We start from the raw sequence: 17,890 nt of genomic DNA on the forward strand, positions 1-17,890 counted from the left end.
ACCTCAGGACTGGGTCTATCCTCTCTGACGGACTCGTTTCTGCGATTTGGGCTGTTACCTTTAGATGTAGGAGGGACCATAGGACCAGGTCTATCCTCTCTGACGGACTCGTTTCTGCTATTTGGGCTGTTACCTTTCGATGTAGGAGGGACCTCAGGACCAGGTCTATCCTCTCTGACGGACTCGTTTCTGCTATTCGAGCTGTTACCTCTCGATGTTGGAGGGGCCTCGGGACCGGGTCTATCCTCTCTGACGGACTCGTTTCTGCTATTTTGGCTGTTACCTTTCGATGTAGGAGGGACCATAGGACCGGGTCTATCCTCTCTGACGGACTCGTTTCTGCGATTTGGGCTGTTACCTTTCGATGTAGGAGGGACCATAGGACCGGGTCTATCCTCTCTGACGGACTCGTTTCTGCTATTTGAGCTGTTACCTCTCGATGTTGGAGGGGCCTCAGGACCGGGTCTATCCTCTCTGACGGACTCGTTTCTGCTATTTGAGCTGTTACCTTTCGATGTAGGAGGGACCTCAGGACCAGGTCTATCCTCTCTGACGGACTCGTTTCTGCGATTTGGGCTGTTACCTTTTGATGTAGGAGGGACCTCAGGACCGGGTCTGTCCTCTCTGACGGACTCGTTTCTGCTATTTGAGCTGTTACCTTTCGATGTTGGAGGGGCCTCAGGACTGGGTCTATCCTCTCCGACGGACTCGTTTCTGCTATTTGGGCTGTTACCTCTCGATGTTGGAGGGGCCTCAGGACCGGGTCTATCCTCTCTGACGGACTCGTTTCTGCTATCTGGGCTGTTACCTCTCGATGTAGGAGGGACCTCAGGACCGGGTCTATCCTCTCTGACGGACTCGTTTCTGCTATTTGGGCTGTTACCTCTCGATGTAGGAGGGACCATAGGACCGGGTCTATCCTCTCTGACGGACTCGTTTCTGCTATTTGGGCTGTTACCTCTCGATGTTGGAGGGACCTCAGGACCGGGTCTATCCTCTCTGACGGACTCGTTTCTGCTATTTGAGCCGTTACCTCTCGACGTAGGAGGGACCTCAGGACCAGGTCTATCCTCTTTGACGGACTCGTTTCTGCTATTTGAGCTGTTACCTCTTGATGTTGGAGGGACCTCAGGACCAGGTCTATCCTCTCTGACGGACTCGTTTCTGCTATTTGGGCTGTTTGTGGTGTCCTCTGGAATGTATATTTTGTATGATTTATTATGACAGGAACTTGTTGATTCTACCATTGCTGGAACAATCTGTCCACATGAAACTTCCAAAAATGAGGTAAAAAGGAGAACGTTTCTAAAGAAATCAAAGTTCTTAATCTTAACGTATTTCTGCTATTTTTCATGTTAAACTCTTGATTGGATAGATTTCTGGATGCGCTTATAAAATCATTACCCGGATAAACTGGATATATAGCGGAACATTGAAGTAAGAAAGGGATCATATGTCGTCAATTTATAATAATATTCATCCAGTTAAATGACATCAGCTCATAGAGGTAAAAGCCAGGCAGAAAACCAACCAAAGCGATAATTTTCAGGTTATATAAGGTTTAGTTCAGGTATATCTAAATGTAAATTCAAACTTTTAATTGAAATTCTTTTTTTAAGGGAACAGTATATAGAACAGCCAAGAAATACCATGTTCTTGTGGACTTCGTCGTCCGTGTGGAATTAGATTAGGAACTGCCTTTTGTAAGACTTCATCTGAAAAGTCAAAATAAAAGTATATCAAACCACAATATTCAATATGGACATAGATATCATGTATGTCACTTAATTTATTACTGATTACATAAAATGTTTGAAAATGATTAAAATAGATATGATAAACAGAGTCAAACACCGGTGAAAATGAACAATGAGGCCAACATAGGCTCATCGACTGAGACGTTGTCGCGACAATTTGTTTAAAACAAAGGAAATAAAAAAAAAAACACAAAAAGACTACTGTAAACATTATAAAGTCATATTTTCATATTTTGAAATTTAAAAGCTTCCAAACTTTACTATGGATCGAATATCATTCGTATTATATCTAATGAACATGTTTTACGTTAATCACAGGGAAAAAATAAATATTGAATATTAAGGATGCATTCTTCTGAGGTTTCAGTCCCGTTGAAGTCTCGTTTCGACAAAGATAAAAAAAATTATGAGATTTTCAAATACAATTTATCAATATCTGTAGCAAGTTGCCAGTTGCAAATTTTGTCAAAAAATTACAGTTCTCACTTTAGCAGATTTTTTTATACGGGGATTTTAAGAAATGGCCCATTTGGCGGCCATTTTGAAATTTTGTCTTTTTTCGCTTCAAGTAGAGCCACAGTTTTACCATTTTTACTGAAATTGTTTTTACTTAAATCATTACTGCACCGGCATTTTTAGCTGTATTGAGCTAATTTTTGCTGTAAATCTTTACTTGGTTCGTGATAATTAAAATATTGAGCATTAATGTATGAAATAATTCACTTTTTTCACTTTATTTTTACATTTAATGGTAATTTGAGCACTTTTAATTTTTACTCTAAAATACTGAAAAATAACAAATATTCAAGTGGGGCAAAAAAGTAAGCACACGGACCCCCCATTTTTCTGCCTGATTCTGAAAGAACAACCCTTTTTCTATTGATATGCAAAATATTAACAAAAGTTTAATACCAGAACTTTTTCTATAAAGGGTTAGATTTGGCAAAAATGGCTGAAAATGGTGCATTTTGTAGCTCAAAATTAAGGGGTAGGGGTAGCATATCTTGTTATTCTGAGAAAAAATATTAGTCTTTTTGATCAAAACTGGTACATTTTAAAAGAAGACTACTAGAAAATAAATTCTACAAACATAAATACATATCAAACACCTCATTAGGAAATTATGGCTTTAATATCTTGTGTATATGGTCAAAACGGCAAAATTCCCATAAAATCCAATATTTTGTCAACTAGGTATCTTTGAGTGACAGTAGCTCAAAAACGAGCACACGGACATGTGTTTTTTCTTTCATTTACTTTCATGGTATGAAATCCTCCTTCCAAAAATCTATATGAGAAAAAAAGTTAAATACAAGAAAATTTTGACTTCTCAGAGGAGTACATCCTTAAATTAAATATAAAATTAAGTGTTAATATAATATAACATATTAATTATTGCTAAATAATGTTCATATTTCTTACATCTTCCAAAACAGAAATCCTCCTTTTTATTTACTTATTATCATATTTTAATCATTTATTTGACTTCACCTGTGGAGAGTATAAGACGCTATTTAGCGTTACTCCATAGTTTGGCAAAGTACAGTTGACAAACTTCTGTTATTGCCCCTGTTTAAATGTTAACAGTGTTACCTGTTCATCGCGATATTTCCCAGATACAAAGCTATTTCAAATCTTTGGGTCGAGAAATTGAAATGTGTTTAAGTCAAACGAACGCCGTTAAATGTAGGACACCGTGGGAATTAAACAATTAGGTCTTAAATTGGTCCTGTAGCAAGTTTATCTTTGCATAAATCAAATATACGAGCTACGTTCTTTACCTGCTATGACAGTTTAGAACAATAGATGATGCAAAATGCTCCTTACTTACTGAAAATTAATTATTTTTCAGAGACTAATTTGTTATAACATATGTGTTGTCAATATGGCATCTATACCGGGTACCGGATTTGAATATAAGCATAGGATTGCGAATGAAATACATATAGAAAACCTACATATTTTAATAGCTCACATGACTGAATGATGTAAATAAGTGGAGTTGATCTGATGATCTCACAGTATCATATATGGATAATTAGAGTAGAGGTCTGCCTATTGTTTAGCGTTTACATCATAGCTAAGGCAACGTGACCTTGGCTAGTGCATGTTGCCTAATGTATGGTATAGACGTACTGGTAAGCTCAGGTAAAGGTGAACAGGGCACAAGGTTTCAATCTGCATATATAATTGATACCGGAAATTATTGTATCGGGTAACCAAGGTACTGTTGATGTCACGGCTACCTTGGTTAATATGGCAACTCGAGATTATTGTGATAAACTACGCTGGATGTGTAAAAGTCATATCAATATTTAAAGTGACCTAGTACAGGTTTCATAAACATTCCTTAAATTTAAGGAATTCCTGAACTTAAATTTCCCAATAGAAAAGCATTACGAAACTTAAGGGAAAAAAATCTTAAGTTAAGGAGCCTTCCTTAAATTCTGTAATGCTTTTCTATGGAGAATTATAAGCTTTAGGATTCCTTAAATTTAAGGAATGTTCATGAAACTGGGCCCTAATCACTTATCATATCCTCCTTTTTATAGCACTGTTTCGTATCATGTTACTGGCCCTGTCTTTGTTTAAAGACTTCGTCATCTTTAAATGATCTTGGCTATTCAGAGAGAGGTGAGAGGTCAAATATTATTTACCTAGCCTAGTCACTATACATGTACATTGCCAATTGGCGGTAGCTAATCATTATTATTGTCATATTAGCTTGCTTGTAAAACACATTTACTAATCGAACGTTTTAGAGGGGATGACAAAGATAATATTTATTTATAAATACATTCTTTAAAAAACGTCTTGGGTCAAAGAAACTGATAACGATTTGATTTTTATTGATAGCCTCAACAATACTTATAAAGCCGGGTAGCAAATAAAATGACAGCTGATAGGCCCGGCCATATATACTTCCTGCACCACGTAACAGTTACCTGAAGGCTCTGCACGACCTTTACAGGTATTCAAAAGAATTAGGGAGTGCCAAGACACGAATACGCCTAAAATAGTCGGACATATCCCTGTTTTGTTTGATCTTATATCTGACTATACACAGCAAACGTGGTGTCGGATGGCACAGTAAAGACATTCTTGCCCTTCACCAAAATAGAGTTTTTATTGAAATCAAATTCCATCCACGTTGTGAAACAACATAACTCGGTATCTTTAGGCACATCAAATGGATAAAAGTTATCTTTGATTATTGGACATAAGAATAGACAAATAATTGAGATTTTGTGCAATCGATTTCTCAGCACAGTTTCATTATAAAAACACACCTATTCAACAAAACACTTATTAATAATAGAAGCGTTATATGTAAAATTATCAAGGTTGAGAAAATAAAATACTTTATAAAAATAGTCTGCGTTTTAATATCAAACATTCATGGAAATGCCACATGACTTGGAATTTATAGTTTAATGCTCACAATCTTAAAATGTTACTTTTCACCCTGAAATTTTCTAATATGATAAAAGACCCATCAATGCCAACGCTAGGATTAATATCTAGTACAGAATTTAGTGATGGTGAATACGGTATTAAAACTGCTATGACATTGACGTAGAACACCCATCCGCGATATTCCAGGGGTTACTATCACTGTCGTTATATATTCGATAGTCTAGGGGTTACTATCACTTTCACAGTCGCACTACCCCTGGGATATTTCATAGCAAAGCTGAAGGCAACAGAAGATACAGGTAGTTTGAACCATTGATATGCAATCGAATAACGCTGCAGTGTATGGCTTTGATGCTGGGGGTCTGTAATCTTTTTATAGTTCTATTGAATTGAAGCATGTCACCGAACAACACGGCACATCTTTTAACAAATCTAGTATTGGTCAGTTTTTTCTCCTGAAATGTTCAGGTATCACTTTGACATAGTCCAGGAATAGATATCACGACAGTGATAGTAAGCGATGAGAAATTGAGGATGATATACTTGATACGATTCTACACAACTATCAACTTTAGTGAAACCTACTTTTCTGGTTTGCTCGCTGTCAGTATAACGTGACAGGGTAGGTTGTGTTGTGCGGTGTCTTATTGGTGACATGCGTTACTTTGATTAACAGAATCTTTCCCTCCCTATGTAATCACAATCCGAATTGATATTCGATCACGTTTGTGCGGGACTTATATCCTCAGTGGTTATGGAAATTAACGTTATTCTTTGTAATATCACTGCTGGAATAACTTTTGACGTCATTCCATCGCCAATAGAAACAATAGTCCCTCATAAACGTTATCGGAGGGTATAACGTGGTACGCGAATGAGTAGTTCTGTATATAAAGATTTTTAGCCTAAACATACACCAAAGTTACTTGAGAAATAATTCACATTTATGACATTGTACATATTTAGAGAATAATGAATACCTGTTTTCCTGTCACCCTCGGTATATGGCGGTAAACATTCCTGCTGTTCGTGTTCCACGGGTTCGCGGGCCACACTGACTAGCTGAGAAGCATCCTGTCTGTAAGCGCCTTCAAATAGAATCAGATACATGTAATTTCTACTATTCATAAGACTCTTCATACATGAATCAGAATGTGTTTTCTCTTTCGAAATATCTATGTTTTTAATGAAGATAAGGCTGGAGACGACACAGGTTTCATGGCGGACCTGTTTATTTGAAATGAGCTAGATGACGAGACTTAATGTCAGACAATCGACTATGATCTCATGATCACAATAAAAAGGTATCCGCGACATCATATAATCCCCCATTTCCACAAGGAATTAATATTCCCAACTCTCTGGTAATCGTATGAAAGGGTACTAATCTTCGTCATCAACCGACTCTATTCTTTGTGGAAATTTCGAACTTTTATATCGTAAGTGTGTCATAGTATTCGTCTTCAGCGACCAATAGTGTAAAACAAAGACTGAGTTCACGGAACCCAGATAAGCCTACATGTACGTATCCTTTAACACACACTTTCTGAACTGTTAGATTCATGTCTGACACACCTGAGCGATATGGAGGAGGCAATCTCACTAATCTACAGTTGTATGAACGAATTAAGATGATAGAAGCCTTGGTTTGTTTGTCCAAGTTCTATGAATCGGTTACACTAATAGTGGTTTACGATAACTAACATGACACAAATACGGCGAGGCGATTCAAAATAAAGTTCCCATCCAATATGAGATTGGTGGCGTAGATTTGTACCCCTGGTATCAAAGTTACTATACGCGCTCTTATTTTGATTTGCACAATTTTACCGATTTATATAGTTAGCACAACAACTATTTCTTAACATTACACTTAAAACGTTATCAGCGTCACATTAAAAAAATAACAGTAATTTAGTTCAGATAAGGCCCGAAGATTTTAAGTGAAACAATAAGAGAGGTGATCAGGTGCGCGATAAGACCCCAAACTAACAGACCCATTGTGTGTGTGTCAGTATAGGGTAACAGGTGAACGATAAGACCCCAACTAACCCACCAATGGTTTGTGGGTCAGTAAAATAACAAGTACACGATAAGACCCCAAACTAACCCACCCATTGTTTATGGGTCAGTATAGGGTTACAGGTACACGATAAGACCCCAAACTAACAGACCCATTGTGTGTGTGTCAGTATAGGGTAACAGGTGAACGATAAGACCCCAAACTAACCTACCCATTATGTGTGTGTCAGTATAGGGTTACAGGTACACGATAAGACACCAAACTAAGCTACCCATTGTGTGTGTGTCAGTATAGGGTTACAGGTACACGATAAGACCCCAAACTAACCTACCCATTGTTTGTGGGTCAGTATAGGGTAACAAGTACACGATAGGACCCCAAACTAAACCACTAATTGCTTGTGGGTCAGTATAGGGTAACAGGTACACGATAAGACCCCAAACTAACCTACCCATTGTGTGTGTGTCAGTATAGGGTTACAGGTAAACGATAAGACCCCAAACTAAACCCCTATTGTTTTTTGGTCAGTATAGGGTAACAAGTACACAATAAGACCCCATACTAACCAAACCAATGTGTGTGTGTCAGTATAGGGTTACAGGTACACGATAAGACCCCAAACTAACCCACCCATTGTGTGTGTGTCAGTATATGGTAACAAGTACACAATAAGACCCCTAACAAAACCCCTATTGTTTTTGGGTCAGTATAGGATAATAAGTACACAATAAGACCCCAAACTAAACCCCTATTGTTTGTGGGTCAGTATAGGGTTACAGGTACACAATAAGACACCAAACTAAACCCCTATTGTTTGTGGGTCAGTATAGGATTACAGGTACACAATAAGACCCCAAACAAAACCCCTATTGTTTTTTGGTCAGTTTAGGGTAACAAGTACACAATAGGACCCCAAACTAAACCCCTATTGTTTGTGGGTCAGTATAGGGTTACAGGTACACAATAAGACACCAAACTAAACCCCTATTGCTTGTGGGTCAGTATAGGGTAACAAGTACACAATAAGACCCCAAACTAACCCACCCATTGTGCGTGTGTCAGTATATGGTAACAGGTACACGATAAGACCCCAAACTAAACCCCTATTGTTTTTGGGTCAGTATAGGGTAACGAGTACACGATAAGACCCCAAACTAACCCACCCATTGTGCGTGTGTCAGTATATGGTAACAGGTACACGATAAGACCCCAAACTAAACCCCTATTTTTTTTGGGTCAGTATAGGGTAACGAGTACACGATAAGACCCAAACTAATCTACCCATTGTGTGTGAGTCAGTATAGGGTTACAGGTAAACGATAAGACCCCAAACTAACCTACCCATTGTGTGTGTGTCAGTATAGGGTTACAGGTACACGATAAGACCCCAAACTAACCTACCCATTGTTTGTGGGTCAGTATAGGGTTACATGTACACGATAAGACCCCAAACTAAACCACCAATTGCTTGTGGGTCAGTATAGGGTAACAGGTACACGATAAGACCCCAAACTAACCCACCCATTGTTTTTGGGTCAGTATAGGGTAACAGGTACATGTTTACACAGCACTCTTAGCGAATTCCAGCTACTCTATATTAACTAGGTAAATACTATTAATATCCAAAATACAAAGTTTGTAAATATTACTGATAGGGGAACGTCATTGTGATTTATTATTCTTTAGAATGAAATGTCGGAATGGGGATTGATCGAATTACAATGTATAGTAAATCAGAGTATTATCTTAGCAGTATTCTACAGTTTTACGCCAGTTTTGTCTATTTATTTGACTGAATTTAATGAATGTACGTTAGATATGCCGATTTATTCTAATGGCAAATCAATTTTGAGGATAAAACTTGAAGGACTATTCCAAAACAGAAAGATACTACACAGGTAATAAGTATGCAGGTCATTTTGACCTGAAAAAATCTTGACCTGAAATTGACATGAAATTCACTTGAAATTGAGGTCTATTTTACAATTACAACCTTTTGATGTCAATTTCTGGTCAATTTCACATTTCACATGAAATTAACCTGAAAAAATCGTCATGTGAATTCAGGTCAAAATCTTCTTCCGAAATTGATCTAAAAAAATCTTCATGTGAAATTCAGATGAATTGCAGGTCAATTTCTTATCGATTCCAGGTCAAGGTTTTGACTTGAAATGACTTTTTTGTTCTTTTTAGGTAATTTGACCAGGCATTGACCTGAATTGACCTGAAGACATTATGTCTGTATAGAGGACACGAAAGTAAAAACAAAACAACATTTTGGGATCAAACTACGGGGAAATTCCTACTTACACCGTGTCACTAAAACTGGAATAGTGACGTCTCAATTCAAAAACGCTCAACTCTTCTAAGTCTCGTCTGAATACAGCCTGGGATTAACTCCCATTCATACTAGCCACGAACATGCTACATTGGTCCAACCAGTTACATAAGACGAAGCGTCAATAGTAGCGTCAGCCTAAAGGTTTGATATATATATATTAACAAAATAATCGGATCTGTCCTGAAAATCTAGCTTTTAAAATGATAACATCAGTTTACTATTTGAACATTGTAATACGAGATCAAAACTTAACATGAGTGAAAAATGAGCAATGTTAATTTTATTATACGTGTATTGAGATTCAAATTGGTTGTGTTTTCAGAATCAATACTGGGGATCGAGGTTTTTACTTGGAAAAGTACAATTTAACGCCGATTGTCCCCACCATCCGATGATATTAACGTCACAAAAATAACGTCACATTATGACGTCACAATCACTGGACAACGGTAATCGACGAGAAATCTTGCTTCATGCACGGCGATTTGGTATTTCGAAATCGGCTTATAGTAATATTACATTTTTGTATGTGTCTGTCCTTCAAAATAACAATATAAAATAACTACTTTTATAGACCTAACATGTGCTGTGGAATAAAATTGATTTTAGTCATGACATGCATAAGGAATGTATGGCATTCATTGTGTCAGTTTAAAGAAGTGTATAATTAAGTGTGGTTAATGTATTTTACTAGTGTCGTTAATACATATCATCAACGGAACTCCATTTAGGCAGGGAAATCAATCAGCAGATAGCACATATGATAATAGTGTTATAGTAATATTATATCTCATAAACACAAGTGAAGAAGGAACACATTTCTATAACTCTTGCTCTACCCGGGGACATACAAGTGATCATTGGTTTAGATAGAGATTGAACAGTGTTTTGATTGCGTTAAAGGTGGTATGAACGCAATGGGATACAGACATATTCAATGTAGCGCGTTAGCGCTACATGTAGAATATACATGTATCTGTATCCCATTACGTTCATACCACCTTTAACGCAATCAAAACACTGTTCAATCTATATATTTACATAAATAAATCTACCTTTGGTTTGAAATACAACAATGACACTTTTCAATTATTTTCAACATATATTTTTTTTTCAATTTGATTATATATATTAATAATGTCCATTTCGAATAAAAATTGAGATAACCAAGGCGGAACGACTACCGGTATGTATCGTTGTCAGGTTAGTGATGCGGTCAGAAGTGAAGCAGGCCGCCATATTTGATTTTCAACCGAGGAAAGTGACTGTGATAAAGCCTATTGATGGTATGACCGTTGAGCTGCTGAATGAACGCGATATACACTAAATTCTTCGCAGTCATGACTTTTATTTTATTGTACGGAGGATAGACAAGTGTTTGCGTGTGTGTATGCCTATTTTGAATGCAAAGACGGGGCCATTTAAGCTGATGATACTGTTTCGGATAGGCTACCTGTAATGTTTTTTCTGGAAACCTGTATATGATCTGTTAACCTATTGTTCGCTTAGACGCTCCCAGAATTATTCACCGACAATCAGATGTTCTGTATATTTAGGTGAGATGAGTGACCGTACACACATGTACATCTGACGTAACTATGGGATTCCCCGAACATTCCTGAGGAAAGCCCCCCGGTTGTAGCCCCGACCAGCGATTCATTTTGTAGTTTATTACCGTTACAATGCTTGAACACATGTTTTGTTTTGATGTCAAATACATATTTAATTGGATCTAATAAAAACTCTTTATTGTTATTTTAAAATCCGTCAACTTAGGACGCAAAATCTTATCGAAGCGTGAACTAGAAGTAGGCCGAACCTGCACTGCGTTTGTATTCATACGTCATTGCGTTTACGCTAATTTGAACGCAACTCCCCTCCCGTTGACTATATAGGGGCATATGTAAATATATAGAGATTGAACAGTGTTTTGATTGCGTTAAAGGTGGTATGAACGCAATGGGATACAGACATATTCAATGTAGCGCGTTAGCGCTACATGTAGAATATGTCTGTATCCCATTGCGTTCATACCACCTTTAACGCAATCAAAACACTGTTCAATCTATATATTTACATAAATAAATCTACCTTTACGTATAATTTAAAACGATGATGGTTGCTAAGTTGGGTAACTACGGTAGTCAGGATGACCGAAGATATAGTTCCGATTGTTGAATGTTATAGCTGCAGTTTGGTTTGAAATACAACAATGACACTTTTCAATTATTTTCAACATATATTTTTTTTTCAATTTGATAATATATATTAATAATGTCCATTTCGAATAAAAATTGAGATAACCAAGGCGGAACGACTACCGGTATATATCGTTGTCAGGGTAGTGATGCGGTCCGAAGTGAAGCGAGCCGCCATATTTGATTTTCAACCGAGGAAAGTGACTGTGATAAAGCCTATTGATGGTATGACCGTTGAGCTGCTGAATGTTTGTTATGTATGTATCGGTCTAAGAACGCGATATACACTAAATTCTTCGCAGTCATGACTTTTATTTTATTGCACGGAGGATAGACAAGTGTTTGCGTGTATGTAGGCCTATTTTGAATGCAAAGACGCTGATGATACTGTTTCGGATAGGCTACCTGTAATGTTTTTTTTCTGGAAACCTGTATATGATCTGTTAACCTATTGTTCGCTTAGACGCTCCCAGAATTATTCACCGACAATCAGATGTTCTGTATATTTAGATGAGATGAGTGACCGTACACACATGTACATCTAACGTAACTGATGGGATTCCCCGAACATTCCTGAGGAAAGCCCCCCCCGGTTGTAGCCCCGACCAGCGATTCATTTTGTAGTTTATTACCGTTACAATGCTTGAACACATGTTTTGTTTTAATGTCAAATACATATTTAATTGGATCTAATAAAAACTCTTTATTGTTATTTTAAAATCCGTCAGTTTATGACGCAAAATCTTAATGAAGCGTGAACTAGAAGTAGTCCGAACCTGCACTGCGTTTGTATTCATACGTCATTGCGTTTACGCTAATTTGAACGCAACTCCCCTCCCGTTGACTATATAGGGGCATATGTAAATATATATGTTTGAATATGCGGACCATGCGTTCGAGGTTCGAATAGGGCACGAGTTATAAAATATTCTTCCTTCTTCACTTATGTTTGTGAGATAATATTGTTAAAGTGAACAGTCGGGCAAGGATGGCTAAAGTCGGTAAAAATGGTGTGAATGTATCCAATATAATTTCTTATGAAATGGAAAAATAAAATCTCTCGTCAAAATCCGTCTGCGTACGAAGACATTAATTTAAAGTATGGGAATTCTAAAACGTCCTCCCGGCTCACTATGTCCGTGGTTACATTTCCACGCAGCCTCGCTTTCAATGCTTTCAACTTTTCTTTACTTTAATGGTCAAAATTGGGAAACTAAGCAGAACTTGACCGTCGTATTAATATGTGAGAACTTTTGGAAGGCCAATGAACGCATTTAGACTGGTTTTCTTTGCCCGACTATTCACTTTAATGGATAATAAAGTTGTAATACAAAAGTAATTAAACGATATCAATTCACTCTTGACAATTTAAATGCAATAACTAGAACTTCAATACATCATAAAACAAATAATGTTAATTTTTCAAAAGCTTATCAAAATAATCTCCCGACGACAGTAAGCGTGGTGATACTGTACATTACAGTATAAAACATTTAAACACTACGTACGTAACATAAACAGCATGCATTAATTTAAATAAATATATTAGGACACTTGAGTGATCGCCATGCTGTTTAGAATAGAGTAGAACATGATGTTATATGTATAACACATTTTGTACAAGCATGATAAAAACATGATGTTAAGATATATTTGACGCAACACCACGTTCATCCGGTTATTTGCATTAAAATACCGGTAAATCATCAAGTTATTTCCATTCAGATGTCACTATCTTTAAAAATATTTTAATAGTTTAACTGACATGCTGTTATGGTCTATGTCACAGTTTTGGACTACTTATCTTTTAAAAAGGAGACCGGAGCAATGCTTCCCGATCGGGCGTGCATATTGTTTTACGCTGGTTTTTGGACCAGGTGTCGGATGCATGAGCAAGCGGTCGCTGCTATCTGCACAGTGACAGTCTCAGTGGTGTGAGCATTATTTCTAGGTATATCACGATTAGAAAGACAATTAAGTCGACCGGAAACCTTCCCCCAGTATTCAGCATCTTATTCTGCTGTCGTTGGAATATCTTTATTTACATGTGTTTAGTGTCTTTAAAATCCAAATAAAATTGAAAGTCTTTTTAACCTAATTAAAGATTAACCTGAAGAGATTTTTCATGTGATGGAGATATAAAAACCGTGAGAATGCATTCAGATTTTTGCTTCATATCTCCATAATATAAACAATCTATTCAAAAAAATCCTTAAAATTCAATTGCTAAAGACATTCTTTTCAAAATTCCTAATTTTCTCTAAGAAATCATTACGCCGTTATCTGAATCAATCAGATTCGACGTTACAAACGGCGATGCCATTTTCTCCATTATGGGCTGTTTAAGTTAATGAAAATGCTCGTTACAAAGCAAAATTGACTTATAATACCATTAACCAGGACACAAGGAAGAAAATCAGCTTAAAATGACGTGTTACACAAACGGATAATTATATAGTACAATAATTTAATTGCATATGTAACACTCATTTCTATAGGTCAAAAGTTTGAAGTTATTTTCCTATAGACCAAAAGAAGTGTACGCCGAGTAATATGACGTCATACATACACAGTTTTCGAGGGGGATTTTAAAGGCGACATAGTCATTGGCCAAAATAAATTTTTGGTTTAGATATCAAATGCGCCACAACTCAATTTGTTTTTTTGTAAGAGTAATTAAAAGCACGGAAATTAATGCCTAATTAATATTTCAATGAACTATCCAAAGTAAATTATCAACATTTTTCGCGTCTATGAAGAATGTCCCTTCGTTTTTTTGTCTATGCCTTCATAAACGCAAAGTTTGCTTAATCACTATCGATAGGTTACAAATATAAAACTTACCACGACTGACTGACAATGAGTTGACCTTCACAGTTTTACATATAGACGCCCCCATAGAGCACACAAGTCTACCTACAAAGGAATACATACAGTAGGTAAAAGTATATCGTGCATATGTAAAATTTTTATTTAAGCATTGAACGTCTTTTAGTTGGCATTCATAGCCAATATGAATGCAAACTGGACAGAGGCAAATTCCATGAAGCGCGCTAGCGCTTCATGTTGAATTTGCCTCTGTCCAGTTTGCATTCATATTGGTTATGAATGCCAACTGAAAGACGTTCAATGCTTATATTATATTTACATTTCGTTACAATTTTATGATGAAATCCCAAGGAATTTTGCATATATAATGAATTAATCATTCGTTATCGTCATGGATGGAACAGCCATTTGAACAGCCGTCTTCCGTGATCGCTGGCGCGACAATTGTGACGTCACAATGATAATGACGTAATAAGCTCTTGAAGTTCATTGTCTATATGACTGCCAACTGCGCTTGGCAAGGTTACATAGTGGGACTGCAGTGAAAATGTAAATATTTACTTTTCTTATCACTTGATATACAACAAGGGGAATACCCAAGGTATGAACGAAAGGTGTGTAAGACACAGCTTTTATTAGGTACCTATAACCTCTAGTTGAGAGGTACTATGTATCTATATCGTGTACAGGGATTATATCAAATGGTGTATTTAAAAAAAAAGTTAGGTTAAAATAGTTTATAAAGTATATAAGATTGAATGAAAAAGTATATATGGCTGTGTTGAATGAATCTCCTCCTGTGTGAGGACACTTACTGTTATATAATATTATGATTATTTAAAAAAAAAAACATTGATTTGAACCTAAAATAAAAGTCAGTGTGAGAATTCACTGCAAAAAATGTTAAACTATTTTTAAAATTGATCAGTATGAAAATATTTTCTAATTAAAATATTTGAAACGAAAAAAAAAACATTCAGATGATATCTTAAGATGATGCCTTGCCATCCAAAACTTCTTTTCCACATTTAAACGTGTAATTGTTCAAATCAATATCTTAACGACAATATCACTATAACGAATAACGCTGGTCCCCTTTTCGTAAGTGTGTATATTTCTTAATGAAAAATTGAGAGTCTGTGACCTCAGTTGACCTCAGTTGACCTAAGATTACCTTTGACCGGAACAATCATTTTCTACAAATAGCTAGGGGATCTCCATGAGGAATTCCAGTTGTCAAGGACTTAATTGTATCCAAAATACCAAGCTAGGCTGGTATGCAATGACGTCAATTTGACGTCAGAATATATTTACTGATAATGATTTATATACTTCCTCGATACTCCGGTGGTTACGTCCACGGTCGTAATATCCACCCTGTACTAGGTTTTAGTAAACCTATATCAGAGGACAAAACTGACCAATCACAGGCATTTAGAGACCTTATTTCAAGACTACAAAGAAGTGACACTTATCTTCAAACCAATCGCTAAACCGTTATTCGATAATTTTTATGTTAATCAAATGACTACAATTCTCATGTTTTCACAGATCGTCCATATAACCTTTTTTGTTTTGCTATTTTGCTATTTCCTAGTGATAGAACGACATTAACGATAATAACAACTGAAGCATCGTGGATGTGATTTATGATGGTTTGAATAGTGGCTAGTGAGAGGGAGAAAAACTTAACTTTCGTCCCGACTTCACATGCTATATTTGAAAAGATATCAAAATGATATTGTACATACATAATGTATGATATACATGCTATCCTTCCATTTCAGAGAAGAAATCTGGGCACATTGAGTATCAGCCCAACTATTTGTACAATTTTGAATCACCAAAATCTCCGACCTTTTAGGATGGTATATACAAAATAATAGCGATATTCATTCATAACTTTCAGGAGGATGCGATGTCAGCCCAACAATTGTACTATTCCGCGAGAACGCTACCTGCCAAATTTGGTGGGATTCCCACATTTGTTTTTCAAGAAGAAGTTGACTATGTGAATCATATTGACGACGGACGACGGACACGGTAATGAGACATTAATTAACTCCAGTATATGTTTAAAGTTATGCCAGATAAATAAATATATGGGTATAACGTCGTAATCTCAGTATGACTCTCCTTTTAATAAACAATATCTCACATTCTATCTTTAGGGATAGACGGCTTTCTATTTTATACACTGTAGTTTTGTTTCTTGTTTTGGCTACAGTAAATACATGTATGGAGCAGTACATTTACTGATTCTTTGTCCGTCATGATCGGGAAAGCTGTGCACTATTTTTACCACATACTTTATTGAGACAACACTAAAAAGTTACCATAATTTCCACACAAAACATTCTGTTTATAAAACACTAAAGCTTGTATGATGTATAAAATATTTTGTTATTGGTAAATATACCTCAGTATATCATTAGGATTCAGCTGAACAGTCACAAGGAAGCAATCAATCTTCCACGTAGCATTGCATCAAAAATCACTTTTTTATCATACACCTATATCTTTCTGATATTGTTTTTATCTATTAGACACCTACCAATTATTTTATTGTTTTTGTTTACTAAATTGTATATACGAATACTACAAAGGTGGGAAATATCAACCATTTGCAAGCTTTATCAAATTAATAGTAATTTAAAATCCTCAAAAATATTTGTTTTTCATTTTTTAAAAATCGATATATCTGTAGTTACACTCATTTTTTAATATCAAAAAGAAGAATATGATTTGTAATGAAGAATTAGAAGCAAATAAAAAAGTATTCCTTTAATGTTAATGGTGATTAATGACATAGTATCCGTATCTACATTTTTTAGGATGAACATCGGAGTCAACGTTACTGGGAGTTCTTATTAAATACTAAGATATAATGTTTCAATTTTAATAATTGATTAAACATGGGAAGACTACCATTTTTATCATTATTTTCTAATTTTTTTAAGTTTTCAAATAGAATTTCAAATGTATGCATGATAATTTTGATGCATTAAGCGATTTATCACATTATTTGTTATGGAATATTGGGAAAATCATCAAGCATATCAATACCTAAAATGGGCTTTTCATTTCATATGCATTGATTATGATGCAGATCTAACAGAATAATCTTGCTATAGTTTGACAATTTTTTACACCAATTGGCAATATAGCTATAATAAAAACAAATATCAGTTCAAACTTCTATTATATCATTGATTCGTATCATTTCTCCAACCCGATAACCTCTTTATCAAACAAATTAATAATTTTCGTTTTGATTTCTTATAGAATGGTAAACCAAATCAAATTTAAAAAGATAAATTTATTG

General features: G+C 35.9%; 1 protein-coding gene across 7 annotated transcripts in view; it reads right to left on the reverse strand.

Moving 5' to 3' along the window:
* Positions 1 to 17,890, reverse strand: part of LOC138307763 (uncharacterized) — a 30,182-nt gene that overhangs the window by 10,404 nt on the left and 1,888 nt on the right. For 3 of the 7 annotated variants that reach the window (XM_069248629.1, XM_069248631.1, XM_069248630.1), the window contains exons 2-5: positions 14,581 to 14,652; positions 6,155 to 6,262; positions 1,650 to 1,715; positions 209 to 1,192 (exon numbers count right to left, since the gene is read on the reverse strand). In XM_069248629.1, the coding sequence (XP_069104730.1) occupies positions 209 to 1,192; positions 1,650 to 1,715; positions 6,155 to 6,262; positions 14,581 to 14,635 (1,213 nt within the window). In that variant the 5' untranslated portion in view covers positions 14,636 to 14,652. Of the gene's footprint in view, positions 1 to 208; positions 1,193 to 1,649; positions 1,716 to 6,154; positions 6,263 to 9,507; positions 9,531 to 14,580; positions 14,653 to 17,890 lie in introns of those variants that run through there. The other 4 variants (XM_069248632.1, XM_069248633.1, XM_069248635.1 and 1 more) reach the window with 4 other exon arrangements.

This window comes from Argopecten irradians, chromosome 14 (genome assembly GCF_041381155.1).
Source record: "Argopecten irradians isolate NY chromosome 14, Ai_NY, whole genome shotgun sequence".
Lineage (NCBI taxonomy): Eukaryota > Metazoa > Mollusca > Bivalvia > Pectinida > Pectinidae > Argopecten > Argopecten irradians.